The sequence below is a fragment of the Jaculus jaculus genome, chromosome 10, assembly GCF_020740685.1.
Source record: "Jaculus jaculus isolate mJacJac1 chromosome 10, mJacJac1.mat.Y.cur, whole genome shotgun sequence".
Taxonomy (NCBI): domain Eukaryota; kingdom Metazoa; phylum Chordata; class Mammalia; order Rodentia; family Dipodidae; genus Jaculus; species Jaculus jaculus.
This window is the reverse complement of record NC_059111.1, coordinates 59,203,365-59,221,087: the sequence shown is the minus strand read 5'-3', so window position 1 is coordinate 59,221,087 and position 17,723 is coordinate 59,203,365. Positions and strand designations below refer to the sequence as shown.

Here is a 17,723-nt window from a genome sequence, read left to right as displayed (position 1 = left end):
ACCTTTGTAGAGTTTTGTTTCTCCTTTCAAAAAGCTATTTCCATGACTCTTGTTATTCCTGGTGGAGTGAACAGGCCATTGAGAAACATCCCATCTAAAAACCTGATTTAAGGTAGAAGATCTTTCTCTCACCTGTTTAAATGTACTCTGATGACTGCTTGTTCCTGTTGAGGTCTAAGAAAGAAACTCTCTGCCTTTTAATGGCTCAGCTCTCACACTGAAACAAGTATCTTTTTCATGATTTTATTGTGGGGGAGGGGAACGGGCATGTGATTTTGCTGTATAAGGCTTTCAAGTAGAGTTTGGAGTTGTGTTGTGTCCACAAGCAAAAGACCATGATACCTTCAAGGAAAAATGTATGCATTAGATAACCTTCCTTTAGTATATATTTATAATGCTTTTGGCTCTGTGTTTAGTGTTAATAAACAATGTTCATCAAATAAGGTATCAAAACAGAAGCACACATGAAACAAGGTTATGCACAAGGCCAGTTGATTAAAATATTTTGATCAGAGGTTCCCAGACATCTAACCCTGTATTCCACTTTTAGTCACAGTGTTTATAGTGACTAGAAAATGAAAGTAGCATGAATAATAAAGACAATACTTAGAAACAATTTCATGTGTGTTGGCTTGAGGGGCAACACCTCAACCCTACATGTCAGAGCCCGTGTGGATTCCCTAATATCTCCTACTGCTGAGACCACATAAACTAAACAGAGTAGTACCTAAGATTTGAATTTGGTAAATCGGCACTCAATAGAAATTTGTCTTTGAAAGTAATGAACAACAAAGTAAATTTCTTTGACTGCTACCCCTTTGGGACAAGTTTAAAGAGAAAAGCAATCTTTGATAATGTTGACCATGGAGAAATTCTTTGTCCCAGGCTATCAGAAAGGGTAAGTATGTGTGCACATGTGCGCGCACACGTACGTGCACGCACACACACATCAAATTTCATATTCTACTCATCTTCTTATTTGAAAACTCATTGACTTCTTTGTTTCTGGTATAGAATCATTAAAAATATGACTGCAGCCAGGAATGGTGGCACACACCTTTAATTGCAGTACTTGGAAGGCAAAGGTAGGAGAATTGCTATGAGTTCAAGGCCATCCTGAACTACAGAGTGAATTCCAGGTCAGAGTAGAGTGAGATGATCCTACCTTGAAGAAAACAAACAAACAACAACACACACATATAATTTGCATTATAAGAAGTAGCTAACATCTAAGAGGACTGTTCATTTTCATAGTCTCTACTATAGCTGTGACTTTACTAATTAGAAATTATGAAGATGCTGGTAGGTGACAGTAGAAACCATTAAGTCCATAGCTCCCTCTAAAATAGAGATCTACTTTTCAAAAGACATGCATTTTTATGACCAGAATGAACATCATTTGGAGTTTAACTTTCAGAGTTGCTTTGATGAATTATAATGGTGAAGTCAGGAACATGCTGCAATGTCTTAATATGTTCTTCATATCTATCTGGAGGTACTTGGGATTGTCCTGGTTACAGATGGAAGTCTAAGGTCTACACCATAAGTAACCTTTCTATTGCACAGCAGGTAAGGAGGCAATTTGGACAGAATTCCACATTTGTCTGCCCCTAAAACTGGTGAATTGCCTTCCCTGTAGTGTCTTCACAAAAACAGGTTGTGAATTTGTGGGTTTCAACACAAAATAAAAATTCATCATCTTTTCAAACATAAAGAATTTTAAGACAATAACTGCAGAATATTAAACCAAGAGCAAAGTCCTTCTTAGTGCTGGCTCCTCTGTGATTGCACAGGTTTCAAGCTCACAGAGTTGGCCCTGCCCTCACACCAATGCCTCCAAAAGACAGGTCTGGCAGGAGCAGGGGGGTGAATCATGGGTGCTTCTGTTTGTCCTGGTGTGATTCATGCCTATGTCTTTGTGGAAGCATTGCTAATTACTCTTGGCAGTCTGAGTGCCTTTGCTTCTAATAAGGATTTTAGAGGCATCTGTTAAAACCAAAACAAATATTTCAACATAGAAATACAGGCTTCCAGACTTGACATATAATTGATAATGGCAGGTTTTTTAGGCAAAATAATAAGGGTAGGCTAACTTTCTTCTTGGCCATTTTCTTTTTTGAAACAATTTAGAACTTTTTTTGAAACAACTTTAAAATTTGATTTCTTAATTTCCTTGACTCTCACATACTTTTGTTCTAAATAAACTGAATTTGTGTCCATCATTCTTTTTTAAAAATATATTTATTGATAACTTCCATAATTGTGAACAATATCCCATGGTAATTCCCTACCCCCCCCATTTTCCCCTTTGAAATTCTACTGTCCATCATACCCCTTCCCCCTCTCAATAGTCTTTTATTTTGATATTATGAGCTTTTCTTGTTATTATGATGGTCTTGTGTAGGTAGTGTCAGGCACTGTGAGGTCATGGCCATTTTCTGTCTGGATTTGCATGTTGTAAAGAGTCCTACCTTTCCTTTGGCTCTTACATTCTTTCTGCCACCTCTTCTGCAATGGATCCTGAGCCTTGGAAGTTGTGACAGAGATATTTCAGTGGTGAGCACTCCTCTATCACTTCTTCTCAGCACCACGGTGCCTTCTGAGTCATCCCAAGGCCACTGACATCAGAAAAGAGAAGCTTCTCTAACCAAAAGTGAGAGTAGCATTAATATATGGGTATGAACATTAAGAAAAGTACTTACTTGGTAGTTTGGTGAACATAGTATTTATATGTTTAAAAATATTTTTTTTGTCATTTTTATTTCTTTATTTGAGAGTGACATAGAGAGAGAGGGAGAGAAAGAGACAGATAGAAAGGGAATGGGCGCGCCAGGGCTTCCAGCCACTGCAAACGAACTCCAGATGCGTGTGCCCCCTTGTGCATCTGGCTAATGTGGGTCCTGGGGAATCGAGCCTCGAACTGGGGTCCTTAGGCTCACAGGCAAGCGCTTAACTGCTAAGCCATCTCTCCAGCCTGTATTTATACATTTAGACAGACATCAGCAGGTGTTACACCCCTAGGGCTCATGACTACCCTGTTGTAGGTTTTCCATATCAGGGATGTATTCCATCCCATGGATCAGGCCTCCAGTCCAATTAGAGAACAGTTGGTTTTCCCCATTAACAGAAATGTCATTATTGTACCCATTGGCTTATTTGGTCTGGCTGGCCAAATTTAAGGCTTGAAGTGTCCACTGTTAAGTATCATCACTGGTGATTTCTCTCTCTCGATTGAACTGCATGCAGCATAGCTTTTACCAGCTTTCTGTCAGCTGGTCTACATGGAGGAGGTTTTCAGCTCAGCTCCAGCAGGATTTCTCAGTGACCTTGCAGCCCAAGTATATGCAGTCTTCAGCAATAGGGTCTTACCATCTATTCCTGGTGGGAACCAAGGGCCTCGGCAATGCCTTTAATGTCTTGGGGGCATCAGGGACCTCCCCAGCCAACAACTCACTGGAAGGTATCCCATCCATGGCGCTGAAAATTTTCTAATAAAATTTTTGACTCCTGAATGTTCCATTGTCCAAAAAAGTAGGTTTCCATATGACTTATTTATATCCTCTTAGATTTTTGATTAGCCCTCCCTCCACCTTTCCCTTACTTAATCTCTTCCCCTGACTTCACTTAGGTCTTCATCATTCTTTTTTTTTTTTTAATCTATTTGAAAGAGAAAAAATAGAGGGAGAGAGAGAGGGAGAGATAATGAGCATGCTAGGACCTCTAGCCACTGTAAACAAATTCCAGACACATGTACAATCTTGTGCATCTGGCTTTATGTGAGTCCTGGGGAATCAAACATGGGTCTTTTGGCTTTGTAGACAAGTGCCTTAACCACTAAGCCAGCTCTCCAGGCCCATTTGTTTTTCTTTTTCTTGTTTTCTTTCTTTTTTTTTTTTTTTTTGTTCTTTTGTTTTTAGAGGTAGGGTCTCACACTGACCCAGGCTGACCTGGAATTCATTAAGTAGTCTCAAGGTGGCATCGAACTCATGGCAATCCTCCTACCTCTGCCTCCTGAGTGCTGGGATTAAAGGTGTGTGCCACCACGCTCATTTGTTTTTCTTTAGCACGTTTAAGGACATAATTTCCTTTGAGCTGAGCTATAGATAATTCTCGTTACCAGAAGGTATTACAATTCCTTACTTTCAGTTCTGTTCATTGTCAAAACTAGGTGAAGACTATCAGTATTATAGTTCCACATGGAAAACGTGAGGTCTTCCTTACTCACTTTACCGTGCATTGGTTCCTCAGCTCTCAGGCCAGACAAGTTATACGTATAGGTTAATGAGAGGAGCCGAAGCTAGAATTAGGAGAAAGAGAACTTCCTCCTGGATCATGTTTATGTCCTCCATGAATCTCATGTTACCCAATTAAGAAGCTCAGTGTCCTCTCTGGGAGTGTGAAGCCATCAGATTTGGTGCTAGGAAAACAACAGATTAAGTACACTGTACTCAAATGTCAGTACAATTCAGCTCTGCTCCTAATGGGTCTTAGAATCTGCCATTTCCTCTTCCTCCTTGGAAAATATCCATTGTACTTTCTTTCTAAAATGAGTGACCCGAGATACAACTTGTTAGCTTCAAACACCATGTATTTTAAAAATAGAAATTGTTTACTGATCTTAGTAAACATCTGACAACATAACCACTATTTATATCAGATTTGAAATGCAAATGTTTTAAACTTCTATTCCACACTCCACATTTTATCACTGTTAAGTTTCTTGCTTTGGTAACAAGAACAGCTACTCATTCCTACCCAAAATTAGAACTTTACCCCCAATTTTTCTCTCCTAATACTGTCAGATCTGATTGTGCTATAACAGCTTGACAATAAATATGCAGCACTTTCTGAGAGAATCTGGGACCATGTGAGAGATCTTTTCTGATATGGAACAAATTCAAAATATCTCCTAACATCCAAACAAATATTCTTCAATTATTGTCTCTTCGATTGTAAAAATGTTAGTCAAACCTGTATCATCTCTAAAGCTTTGACTGGGCTTGGGAAGATATACTTCCCAGATAGATGTCTTATATGGCTTCAGACTTGCTACTGGTGGTTGCCAGGGGTCCTTAACTCAGTTCCTTCTGTGTTGATCATACAGTGTATATGGCTTCTCAGCATGGAGGCAACTTCCCAGAGAGCATGAAGGTGTAGTGCCATCATTTCTGCAAAAGCCTATTGCTAGTAGGTCATTTATTCCCAATGGGGAATAGAAATAGAATGGATATAAACACCAAGAAGCAGGATCTCTGAGAACCACCTTAGGGGCTACCTACCATGTTACTTATTCTATCATTCTTTCTATCTTAAGGAAATAGAAATGTATTATACAAGCAATTCTATGAATGCCAAAAAGTAGGATGCCACTTTACTGGCTAGCTACCATGTTTAGTTATTCTATCATTCTTTCTATCATTTAGTTAGACTATCCCCATAATAATTGAATTTGAAGTCTTTTTTGTTTTGTTCTGTTTTTGTTTTTTGAGGTAGGGTCTTGCTCTAGCCCAGGCTGACCTGGAATTCACTTCAGTCTCAGAGTGGCCTCAAACTTATGGCAGTCCTCCTGTCTCTGCCTCCTAAGTGCTATGATTAAATGCATGCACCACCATACCCAGCTGAATTTGAGGTCTTACACATCAATTTTGTGATACACTATTAATAATCACTAAAAATCAACTCCTACGTACGGATACAATGACAAAATTCTTCTACACACCAGTTTCTCTGTGCTGATTTCCTGATCCCATATCCTTTGATACACTCCTATTTGTACTCCTGAATAAGATGTGCCATTTGAAACTAAACCATGAGCTTACACTGTTGTGAGGGGATAAGTATGGAATAATGTTGAGTATGTGACCAGGGCTACAACTACATTCTACTTGGATCATTCTATTGCCTGTGAACAGTGGGGAAGGAAACAGAGTGATATTGGAGAAAGAAACCTCTTAACAGGTTATTTCAGGTGGCTCCTTCACCACTAATAAACTTTTATCTCAGCATTGGCCACGATCCCTAATTTCTTGCCAACTAACTTAAAACTCAGCAAATTAATCTGTTCAGAGCACTGGTATGCTAGTAAATGTTTAATAACCAGTTGTCAGAAAATAAGAGAAGCATTTGCCTGTCTCTGGGGTACAAATCATATATTGTGGCCAATTTCAAGGTACCAGTATGATGTCCCTATCCAGGGTGTTGGGAAGCGATATGTGCAGGTAGCTCTCCTGGGTTAGCACCTGGCTCCAGCACTGCCCTGCGACCTCTGAGCTCTTAAAGCAGAAGCAGCAGAGTAGTCAGCAGATTGGGAACACGAGGGCCTAGTTTAGTCAAAGCTCTCTTCCACATGGCTGGCAGAGGATAAGCTTCCCAGGCACCAGGAGTGGTCTGCGAGGCCCTGTAGCAGTCTTTCAACCCTTCCACTCCACAAGATTATTTTCTAAGAGTGCAGGCAAGAAAAGCATGGGAGGCTGGGCGTGATGACGCATGCCTTTAATCCCAGCACTCAGGAGGCAAAGGTAGGAGGATTTAGAGTTTGAGGCCAGCCTGAGACTATATGGTGAATTCCAGGTCAGTCTGAGCTAGAGTAAGACCCTACTTCAGAAAACCAAAAAAGAAAAAAGTGTGGAAAGAGAGAAGACTCATTTAAAGATTTCAGTGGCCTATATTGCTTTAAAAATTTACCAGGGGTATCCTTTCAAACTGGAGAATGTAAATCATATAGCAAGGCCACAGTTTAGACTATCAGTTAACACCTTTTCTAAGGAGAAGCTAGGATCCTTCCTATAATGTAAAATCCTGGAGTCGTGAATAGATGTTCCTTCTTTCTAAAACAGACTTTGGTGATACACAGGTCACCCCTAGACTGCTCTTCACAGGGATTTTCATACAAAGTCATTTATTTCTTCCCTTCGTATTCACAACTCACTATTTTCCAAATAGGCTGTGTAATTTGCTTTATGTTAATTCATAAAAATTGGCATTTCCCCCCAAAATGCAAGACAAACCAGAGGCCCCTCAATCACAGATGTGGACAAAGATAGGCAGGTGACAGAGCTGCTTTTCCTCCCTAAACCCCACTGTGCTCAGTGAGGGTGAAGGGCTCTGGAGAGCTCGAGGTACGGGCACTCAAGCAGGACCTTCCTGGACACAAGGCTCAAAACAATCAGAAGGTTCAGGGAGAATAACCTCTCCTGGTAAGGCTCCTCTGGAGTGTGTGTGATGGGAGGCACAAGGGGAAACAGGGAGCCCCTCAAGCTAATCTGTCAGGCTTGGTTAGGATTACAGATGTGGCTAATGCAAAGCAAACAAGAAAAGACCCCAGGCAACCCATGATTCTGTGACATTTACATCTCTTCTGTAAGAACTTTTCATTTAGTTCTGTGCGACAGAACTGACACTAATTCCTCAACATTCTTTCTTAATTATTATAATCATTTGATACCATTATTATAAAGGATGTTATAAACTAATAATTTAGTATCTCACTTCTAATATATTTTGGAAGAAACTAAATTTTTATAAAAATAAGTAAGATCAGCCTAAAGAAGGAAGCAAAAATGGGATCAATGATCTTGAGGTTTCCTCAAGTCTGGACTGTTTGCAGTTAGACAAAGTATCATAAAAACAGTAAAATGTCTTCTCTACATTTTAGTAGAAAGTGTCTCATGTTGCTGATCTCATAATTAAAAAGCATTCAAGTAAGGTTATTTTTGCCCACTTAACACAATGCATAGTTTTTCTCTGTGAAATCAAGCCATTTTATACTGTTGGTTTTTTTCTCATTAGACTTGCAATTGTTTTAAACGCTTTTCTGTCATTTTGTCTATTTTTACTGCAAGCTTTTTTCTTCGTCATTTATATCAGTATGATCACATGGATTTTTATTTTGTTCAACAGGCTACAGCCCATGACTGTTATTTTAATGCTCAGATTGTTTTACTTTGTGCCGGTAGGAACCCCTTCAATCAGACTGCTTCTGTATTGGACATACCTTTATGATCCTTCAAACTTTTTTTTTTTTTTAACTTAGTGGCAGAAGCAGCTGGGCTTTTTTTTTTTTTTTAATTTTTTTGTCTCAGCATTGAAATTAGTTGTTTTCCAAGGAGCAATATGCATGGTGTATTTTAAAAACCAGTCTTATCTACAACTTACATGCATTCACACTTGCAGTTGATAACACTAGTCTTTTGTGATTTGGTTGGCATGATTCTTTAGCATTTAGTCACCCACAGTGGCTGAGAGCTCTGAACACTCTCGTTTGTTGTGTGTTAGTGTCATTAGCTGGGATGCCTAGCTTTTAGAGCATCTTATTTCTAGGGTCACATATGGCTCTGCCATCTAATATTCTGTCATAACGTCAAGGGTTTGGGCGAGGAGTGTATGTGATACACGATGGCTACAGATGGCTGCAATCCCAAACTAAATGCTCACCACAGGTTTAAAAAATGCTGACGTGGCTGGGCATGGTGGCAAATCGGGCAAACAATTTCATTCAATGCATTTTTGTGGACTGTTAAAACAGCTCTAGGGAAGCTGAGCATGTTAGATCACACCTTTAATCCCAACACTCAGGAAACTGAGGTAGGAGAATTACTGTGAATTCAAGGCCATCCTGGGCTACAGAGTGATATCCAGGTCAGCAGGGGCTAGGGTGAGGCTCTACCTCAACCTCCCCCGCCCCAGGGGAAAAAAAAAAAAAAAAAGCCTGGTGAACTCTTAGAAACAAATTAACAGGTCTTGATGTTTCTAAGATAATTTCATGTTCCTACTTTATGGGTGTTTAAAAGCAGTATGTTGTTATTAGTCCACATACACTTGAGGCAAAATTCTTAAAATACTTTAATACTGAGAAAAGAAGCAGAAACTTGTAAAAATACCTCTTTTAATAAACATCAAGAAGTACAGTATACCTACTGAGGTTTGACCTTGCAGTTTACAGCAAATATACTACCCACCATGGTGTATATGTACAAGGAAAGCAAACTTGGGTGTTGTTTTTCACTTTCTCCCATGGCTGTGGAACCCATACCACGCACGGTTTCCAAGCTGGCTTCGGTAAAAACCCTTTAACGTAATAGGTCTTTAACAACAACAGAAAAACATCCCCATCACAACATCCTGATGAGTGCTCAAGTGACCATAAACAACTCTAAGTACTTCTTTCCTTTTGATGGCTATAAAAAATAGCTGATACCAAAACATTTTAAAAAATCAGCTGTTTCTTTTCCCAAGTATATCTATAATAAATACTAGTTTGAGGCTAGAGATGGTGAAGACAAAGATTCTTGTAGGAAAGTTTCATGTTTACAGTTATAATTCTATGAACAACAACAAAAATCTGCATTCCAATGGCCAAATCAACTTTGCTTTAGTTTTGTTTATACTACAGTGAAGGGTCTGTAGAAGCTATAGAATTACTGATACTTCTGCCAAGTTTAATGAGGGAGGCTGAAATTAATAAAGGGGTAAAACAAGTATTAATCTGAAAATGAAGAAATGCCACTGTTTTTGGATCAACACTCAGCTACATCTGCAAAGAATGAAAAAATTCAGAACAGAAAGAAATCAAACTTTCACTTAAAAACCATAGGTTTGCATGCTTTCTACTGATGGCATTTAAACTTTATGCAACTGATTTGCTTACATAAATTACTGCTGGAATTAGGGGTTAAGTACTACATATATCTACAGAAACATCAGAATAATACTCAGATTTGAAGAGGCATAATATTCTTTTTACCATAATTTGTTGTTTATATTATCTGTAGTTATTAAAAATCCTTATGAACATAATTCTAGTATATGAAAAATTATAGCAGTTAAATAAGTTCAAATTCATAAGTATTAAGACCCATTATCCCTGAATTTATTGTGTTATCTCACTGTTAGCATGGTTTCATACACTTGAAATCATATCAGAGGAGACATTTTAATCTCAGTCCTCCTTAGTGTATCAAGGGTACAATTTAACATCTTAACTACTTTTGCCCATTCTCATGATCTGAGACTGCAAGGTAAGGGAAGTGACACAGGAGTAAATAGAAGTAAAATGAATTTTCAGGATATGCTGGTGGCATACAATAGACTGGTCTGTCAAAAACTATGTCTCTGGTTGAAATATTTTCCTGGATAAATGCTTGAGACATTCCAGGCCAGCTACCAATGAAGTCTGACTGTCCCCTAGTTGTCAGATAACAGTTTGATCTTTTCAATTAGATAGAATTTCTTCATAAAAGGGTCTTCTGTTCATGTATCTTCTTAAGCACTCATTGAAGTACCTAGGCAGTAAAAGATACTCAAGGATATCTAATCAAAGATGGACAGGAACTTAATAAAGGATGATGACTCTGGTCTTAGTAAGGCTATCCCTTAGTCCCATTACTCAAGTAGCTGTCACCTGGTGAATCTCTTACACTGTCACTGAAGAACAGACTCTTGCTGCCCTCTACCACTTATGTCTAAAAGGGAATAAACCACTGGGTGTGAACCTTTTGTTAACTTATCTTAGCCATGAGATTTTATCTAGGCATGGGTACTGCTTGACTGGTGGCATCTAGAAAGTTAGTTCTGCCTTATAGGAAGCACCAAATTGTTCCAGGACACATTTGAACTCTAACAATATAGTTTATTATTAAAAATTATGTTAAAGGGACTGGAAAATTGGCTCAGCAGTTAAAAATTAAGTTAAGCTAGGTATGGTGTGGCACATGCCTGTAAACCACAAGACAGAGGCAGGAGAAGTTTGAGGCCAGTCTTGTTTACACAGAGAGGCCCTGTCTGAAAACCAAGGAGAAAAAAAAAGAGAGAAAAGAAAAAAAGGACATGTTAAATATAAGTCTTACTCTGGATATCATGTGTGTTTTACTTTTCAACACTGACATGAGGTAGAAGATTAAAAAAAACTCACAAAAGAAGGTAATCTTCAACACAGAAACCTATTAAAGACAATTAGCCCCAAGAATGAAGTTACAGTCTCAAGCTAATAGATTGTTTACTATTGTTAAAATATTACCCTTGCCCATAGAAAACTTACTGTATTTGAAATTGCCTTTATTTTTCCATTTAAGTTATTATAGGGAAAAAAAGACAATGCATAATCTGAAATATTCCAAAGGCCTGAACACAATAGCATTTCTGAGCTACTAATCTTTACCAAGTTGTTCTAGGTGACCTCAACTAACACTTGCTCCTTTCCATGTAAATAGCTGACATCAAGGAGGTTAAAAATCCTTCCAGTGTAAGAGAAAAACAATGTTTCACAGTTAAAGAATGTCATTCACTCCTCATAAAACCTAGCAGCACTTCCTTCAACCAGGATGAGCCAATTCGGCTCCACTGACTGGTCAAGAACAAAGGAAAATGTATACATGTCCAAAACAGGCTCTTTACACAGGGGGGCTGTGAGGCTACAAGAAACCCTTTTAACATTAATTATATCCCTGTTTAAGTAGTGTGGGAAACTACTGGAATGTCAATTTCAATCGCAGAGAGGCGGGAACGTGCTGAGTAGGGCTGGGAATAAGTGTGCATACTGGCAGGATGGGAATACAGTGGCTGCCAGAAAGGAGAGGGCAAAGATTTGCATGCACAATACCAAACAAAGAGTAGAAGGGCAGTCATAAACAGACCCCCAGAGCTGGCAATCGTGACATACACTGCGTAGTCCAAGGTAAAGACTGGTTCAAACTTCTTGTTCAAATGGATGTTATAAAAGAAGGCCCAGATGGATGGAGAGAGGCTCACAGTACCTGCCTGAAAAAACAGGAGTCCAGACACCAGGTGGCAGCCTGCACTATTGACTAGACACTTGGCCAGTTTGATGTCAGGCACCGAAGACCTGAAGGCTGTGTTACACATTCCAATCAGGGACAGTAGCAAGGCACCCACTGCAATCAAGATGCTGAGAGGCAGGGCAAACTGGAGGACACGTAGGTCCAGCTGGTCAACGGATGAGTACCAAGTTGTGTCGTACATCAGACAGTCACTGCTTCCATCATACCGGGCACATTTCACCCACAGGCCCGTGTAAACAGTCAGATTCTTCTCGTTTCTGTTGAATGTGATCAGTCGTAATTTTCTCCAATTGGGAAGTAAAGTCCCCGCAAAGAGGCCTGCTACGGAGGCAATTCCACACAGAAAGGAAAGGACAGTGGCTGCGTGGACATCTCGACAGCCCATGGCAGGCAGGCTTGTGCAGTACTGTCAGACTAGAGGAGACATATAAGAGAACAAATTATGAGGGACAATAGGGGAGAGTATGGCAACAAACGTGTAACCAACTAGCATCACAGATAGTCATGAAATGCCGGTGCAAAGGCAGAAACTCCTGCTGGGCTTAGTAGCTCAGGCCTGTAATCCCCTCATTAGTAAACTGAGACAAGAAAATTACCATAAATTTGAGGCCAGCCTAGGCTACAGATGTGAGACCATCTCTCAAAAAATAAAGAAAAAGGCTAGAAAGATGGCTCAACAGTTAAAGGTGCTTGCTTACAAAGTCTGACGGACCAGGTTCAATTTCCCAGTACTCACACAGCGCCAGATGCACCAAGTAGCATATGTGTTTGGAGTTTGTTTGCAGTGGCTGAAGGCTGTGGCGCAACCACACTATCTCTCCAGCAGCCTCTTCCTCTCTCTCAATTTTTTTTAATTGGAAAAAAAAGAAAATGAAACTGTTTTCTCTTTGCACAGAACAAATGTATGTAAGTATGCATGTCAACTCCTAGCTCAGGTGCACACACATGTACTTGTTATCACTGAATCACAAAGCAACTAAAATCATTAGCCATCAGTATTTTTCTGCAGAGTTCATTTAGAATAAAGACCAAAATAACGCCGAACTCTCTTAATATCACACCTGAAATTCTCTTGGTTGTCCAGATGGACAATTTTATGTGTCAGGCTATATGAAGAGCCTCAGTACAAACAACTCAAGCATGTAACAAGGGCTGGAGCACTGAACCAGCAGCTAGCTACAAGCACCACAAATCCAGCCTGCATTAGCAATGCAGAGCAAGTAAAGTGAGACTTGCATGCAGCAGGGTGAAAATGGCTCACAAAAGGCAAAGGTGTGGAGAAAGCAGCCTTGCAGCTCAGCAGAGTGGTTGAAAGCTAACTTTGGACCTGTCTGCATGGTGTCCATCTCCATCTACCCATTCACTAGCCAAATGTCCTTGGGCAATGACAGACTTTCCTGTGCCTACAGTCCTCATCTGTAAAATGGATAACAAAGTCTACCTCATGGGGCTGTAATATGATGTCAAGTGCTGAAACCTTACCTGGAGCACTGTGAGCAGCCAGTGACCAGCTCAGTGCTCCGCACCATAGGAATTTAGCCTACATTTGCTGAATGAATGATAACTAAGAAAAAGCAAACTTCCAATTTTACAGATTCAGCACCAGGAAAGTTTAAATGTAAATATGTCTGTCTCCAACAAATTAGTCAAATCGAAGAATGAGAATAAAGGTCCCTGAAATTATTCTGCTTAACTCCTTCCTGGCTGATTCAATTAGACCCAACTGCTTTTGAGGGACATCTGCAACTCTTGGTGGTTACAATATCATTACTGTTCGTGAAAGAAGAATGCAGATGAGAGCCTATCTGTACTAATGCTACTGTAATAAAAATAGAAGGCCTTTCTTCATTCCAAATTAGAAGATTGTATTCTTTTCTCATGCACAACAAACTCTAAAAACCAGTATCTCACTCCAATTTAATTGCTTTCAGGGTCTGAAATTCACCTCAAGGTACTACCCAAATGTATTTTCCACAATGAGGTAACAAGAGCACATGATTTTAAGATGACCTATTTACTTTTTTCTTTTGGTTTTTCAAAGTAGGGTCTCACTCTAGCCCAGCCTGACCTGGAATTCACTATGTAGTCTCAGGGTGGCCTCAAAGTCACAGTGATCCTCCTACCTCGGCCTCCTGAGTGCTGGGATTAAAGGTGTGTGCCACCACACCTGGCTTCACTTTTTTTTTTACTTAAAGCAAGATGAAGGGGCAAAATTGAGAATATTATTTCTGGATACAGTCTCCTTGTGATCATAGATTTTATCATCTTTTGCACAATAAAATATTCTTGGCTGAGATGTTACAGGAGCATTACCAGGAAGGCAGGATCAGAAAGACAGCATGACCAAAAGGTTAAGAAACTAGGTTAGGAGAAGTGTTGCAGTGGTGGTGGTGGTGGGGGGGGCGGGAAAGCTCTTTGGAAAATAATGGTATTTAAATATATGATACAGTTCAACACTGGCACATATAAGAGATGTACTACTTGCTGAATGAGCAAGTACAGGATACTTATGAGTCTGGTCAAGATACAAAGGAAGTTAGAAACTTACTTTAGTGCAAGTTCTATGTGTTCTTTTTGTTGTTGTTGTTTGTTTGTTTGTTTGTTGGTTGGTTTTTCAAGGTAAGGTCTTGCTTCAGCTCAGGTTGACCTACAATTTACTATCCAGTCTCAGGGTGGCCTCGAATTCTTGGCAATCCTCCTACTTATTCCTCCCAAGTGCTGGGATTAAAGGCATGTACCATATGCCTGGCTTCCACTCAGTTTTCATTTGGAGAAATTCTGTTCTCTGAAACATCTGTGCTGTTTTTTAGATTGTATACCTGTTTTCTGCTCTCTACTGACCAAATGCCTTTCCAATTTTTACAAAACAAAGTTTCATCTGCTCCTTTGGAAACCTGTGATCAGGAAAAATGGGGCCACTCTAGGTACTTATACCAGATACACTTTGAGAACTAATATCAAAGTTTGACCACAATGCTTAACTTCAACAGTGGTTAGAAACTCAATTATGCTTTCACTACATATTACACATGGGATACACCCTCTTTGTTAAGAGTGATACAACAAGTTAACATTTATTTGTCAAAGCTGTGTATCTTATTTGTATTTACATTTTTCATAGTAATGGTAGAAAAATATCTGTCTTGTGTCATATGAAAAGTCATAATTAGAAGCTATGGAAAATATGCAATGCTAAGAACACAGTTAGCAAATGTGAGGGGCACTCAAGAACACTGGCTGGGTGACAGCTTGAACTAGCTGAAGCTCATATACACAGATATACAGACTTAGTTCCCATCTGCTAGATGGGATGGTACTGTTATCTAGAAGACAAATGGAGCCAGCCTCCCACACTAGTCATAACCTATCATTTACAAACTGTGCAAGTCACCTACACCCTCTGAGCTTCAAGTTTATCTGCACAACATCCCATAAGATGGTTGTGCAATGATGTGCTGAAGCTCTGTGCAGACCACAGTATGGTGGCAAATGTTAAGTCTGTAACTTAAAGTAGGCCGTTTCCTTTCTTCATGCAGAAACATAGTTTTCTTTTAGATTCTAAGCAGATCTGCAGATGTTTATAGTCATATAGCAATAATGACAGCTTTCTTTTTGGAGTGGTTCATGAGCAAATCAAATAAAAAATTCTGTTCCAAAACAGGCATTTCACATTTGTCATTTGACTCTGTTCCACAGTGGTTTTCAGGGAAGCAGATGGAAAAACACTGGTACACAATTAAATGTTATCAAAGGTATCATTTTTAATAAAAACCTTTTCAAAAGGATATGTTTTTCTGTGGTTTTGAAAAGAGTTCAAAGAAGGCTGGAGCAGACATAGTGGCTAAGGGCTTTATGAACTGACAGACCCATGACAATTTTTCTGGGACAAATAGCTATCAAAGAACACAGGCCTCATAGCAGCAAATTAATTCTTGATGGTACTGGTGGTCCCTGCTATCTATAATTTAGATTTTCTTAGAAACTTGAACACATCAATGACAAAGGAGGTCTGTTCTATACCTTTATTTTGTTGAAGAGAAAGCACCATTTTATTTACTGTGATAGCAGGAGGAAATAAAATGAGATATAATTAAAGGATGTACTCACTCTTTGGCGTACCTGGTATTCCTAAAACAGTATTTTCGACTTAAAAGAAACACATGCAGGTCTGAACACAAAGTAAAGATGACTTGGGCCTACAGAAAGAAGGTAAATTAGTACAACACTTTCTCTAAAACCCCAATTTAAATTCACAGAATTAGAAAAACGAGCCATCATATAAATATAGGGAAATGTTAATCTTTCAAAACAACATTCAGTGTTGGGTAAGGCTGTGCTAGAATGCATGTCCATTACGGAAAAAGAATCTAGGTTTTATCACCTGCACCACTAAAGAAAGAAAGAAAGAAAAAACAGAGCAGTATGTTCGTTAAATTCATGCACTGTTAGATGTGTGCTACAGAAAAAAAAAAAAAAAAACAAAAAAACCTCATGTTTGAGAGTTCAGGAGAATTAAGGATAAAAAATTTAATGTTTTGGAAATACGTAATTTTAATGGATTTTTAAAGATCCTATTCGTGACAACAGGAAAAGAATGAGGTGGAGGAAACACTACACAGCTATCTTGGAAGACAAAGAAATAATTTTAAAAAAATGTTAAACGGATATTAAGAACCAACCCAGAAAAAAAAAAAGTCTACATTGTACATTCTAAAATCTGCAAGTAGAATAATCTTTTTTTAGTGTATGATTCCACCAATGGGTTTTCAACCTGCCATTTTTAGGATGTTTCCTTATCTCGCCTTTAAACAGCTGGGACTTCCTCTTCAAACAGTACTGAACTCAAACAGGTAAGATGAGCGAACACTTGTAAACGCCTGAGAGTTTCCTGAACTAAGACGTTTATCACTCTTGCAATAATTACATAGAATATAGTCCACACGGAGATTTCAATCAAGTTTCCCTTCCTCCCCAGTATGATTCATAAGTTGTTATCAAGAATAACTGCCTCAAAAACCATCATTTTACAATAAGCGACACACAGCCGGAGCCCTGGGCAGTCTGCAGGTGAGGTCACCGAGTGTGGCAGTTCTCGGAGGAGACGACAGGAGGGGTCACACGACCGCCAGGGCTGGGGAAGAGCAAAGCGAGCGGGGCGGACCCTGCGCGGCGCCTCCCGCCCGCCCGCCCCGCCCCGCGGAGCCGCGTCCCGGGGACCCCGAGCCGCGCACACCCGCAGGGGCGGCTGCGGGAGCCGACAGCCACTGGCCGAGCCCGCGCGGCCCGGCGGCGCCGGGGCTTGGACCGCGAGCAGGGCGGCATTACACAACCAGCATCGGCCGCTCGTCCAAAAACAGCAGCCCGCCCGCCCGCCGGCGCCCCTCGGCTCGCACACTCGGGGCACAGCCGCAGCTGCGCCCGGCGCCTCCGCGTCAGCGCCCGCACCCCAGACGGCCCCGTCTGCACGCCCGCCCCCCCGCCACGGAGCTGGTTTGTGTACACTCCTCAGCTGCTTACGTACAAGACTCGGACTCGGAACGGAGCTGACCACACCTCCCGGGTCCTCACAGCCGGGGCACCTCCCTCGCCCACCGGAGCGGCTCCGGAGGTCTCTCTCCCTCCTCCGCCTCCCTGGCGTCCGCGGAAGTGCGTGCCTGGAGAAGGAGCCGCCCCGGAGGCTTCTGGGAGCGCAGTGAGCGTCGCCCGAGGTCCTGAAAAGGGGTACCCAGGCTGTCCGGGACTACAGCTCCCAGAATCCACCGGGCCGCTGGCCCCAGGCAACATCCTGCTACCTGCTCCTCGCTCCCCCTCCAGCCCCCACACCCCAATTCCTCTAGCAGGTTTGAGTGATGGGCTCAAAAAGCATGAGTCCGCGTAACACACACTTGGCAAGCGTTTTGAGTACGCAAGCAAATATTTCTAATAAGT

At 40.6% G+C, this 17,723-nt stretch overlaps 1 protein-coding gene across 2 annotated transcripts; it reads right to left on the bottom strand.

Moving 5' to 3' along the window:
• Positions 1-8,867: 8,867 nt before the first annotated feature.
• Cldn12 (claudin 12) lies at positions 8,868-17,451 on the bottom strand. 2 transcript variants are annotated; one of them, XM_045160973.1, is made up of 3 exons: positions 17,317-17,451; positions 15,903-15,991; positions 8,868-12,209 (listed from the first exon to the last, which is right to left on the bottom strand). In XM_045160973.1, exon 3 carries the CDS (start codon positions 12,178-12,180, stop codon positions 11,446-11,448), a length of 735 nt encoding a protein of 244 aa, XP_045016908.1. In that variant the 5' UTR covers positions 12,181-12,209; positions 15,903-15,991; positions 17,317-17,451; the 3' UTR covers positions 8,868-11,445. The 2 variants fall into 2 exon arrangements, with proteins under 2 accessions (XP_045016908.1, XP_045016909.1); XM_045160974.1 differs by having other exon boundaries at positions 15,915-15,991.
• Between the last annotated feature and the right edge of the window lie 272 nt (positions 17,452-17,723).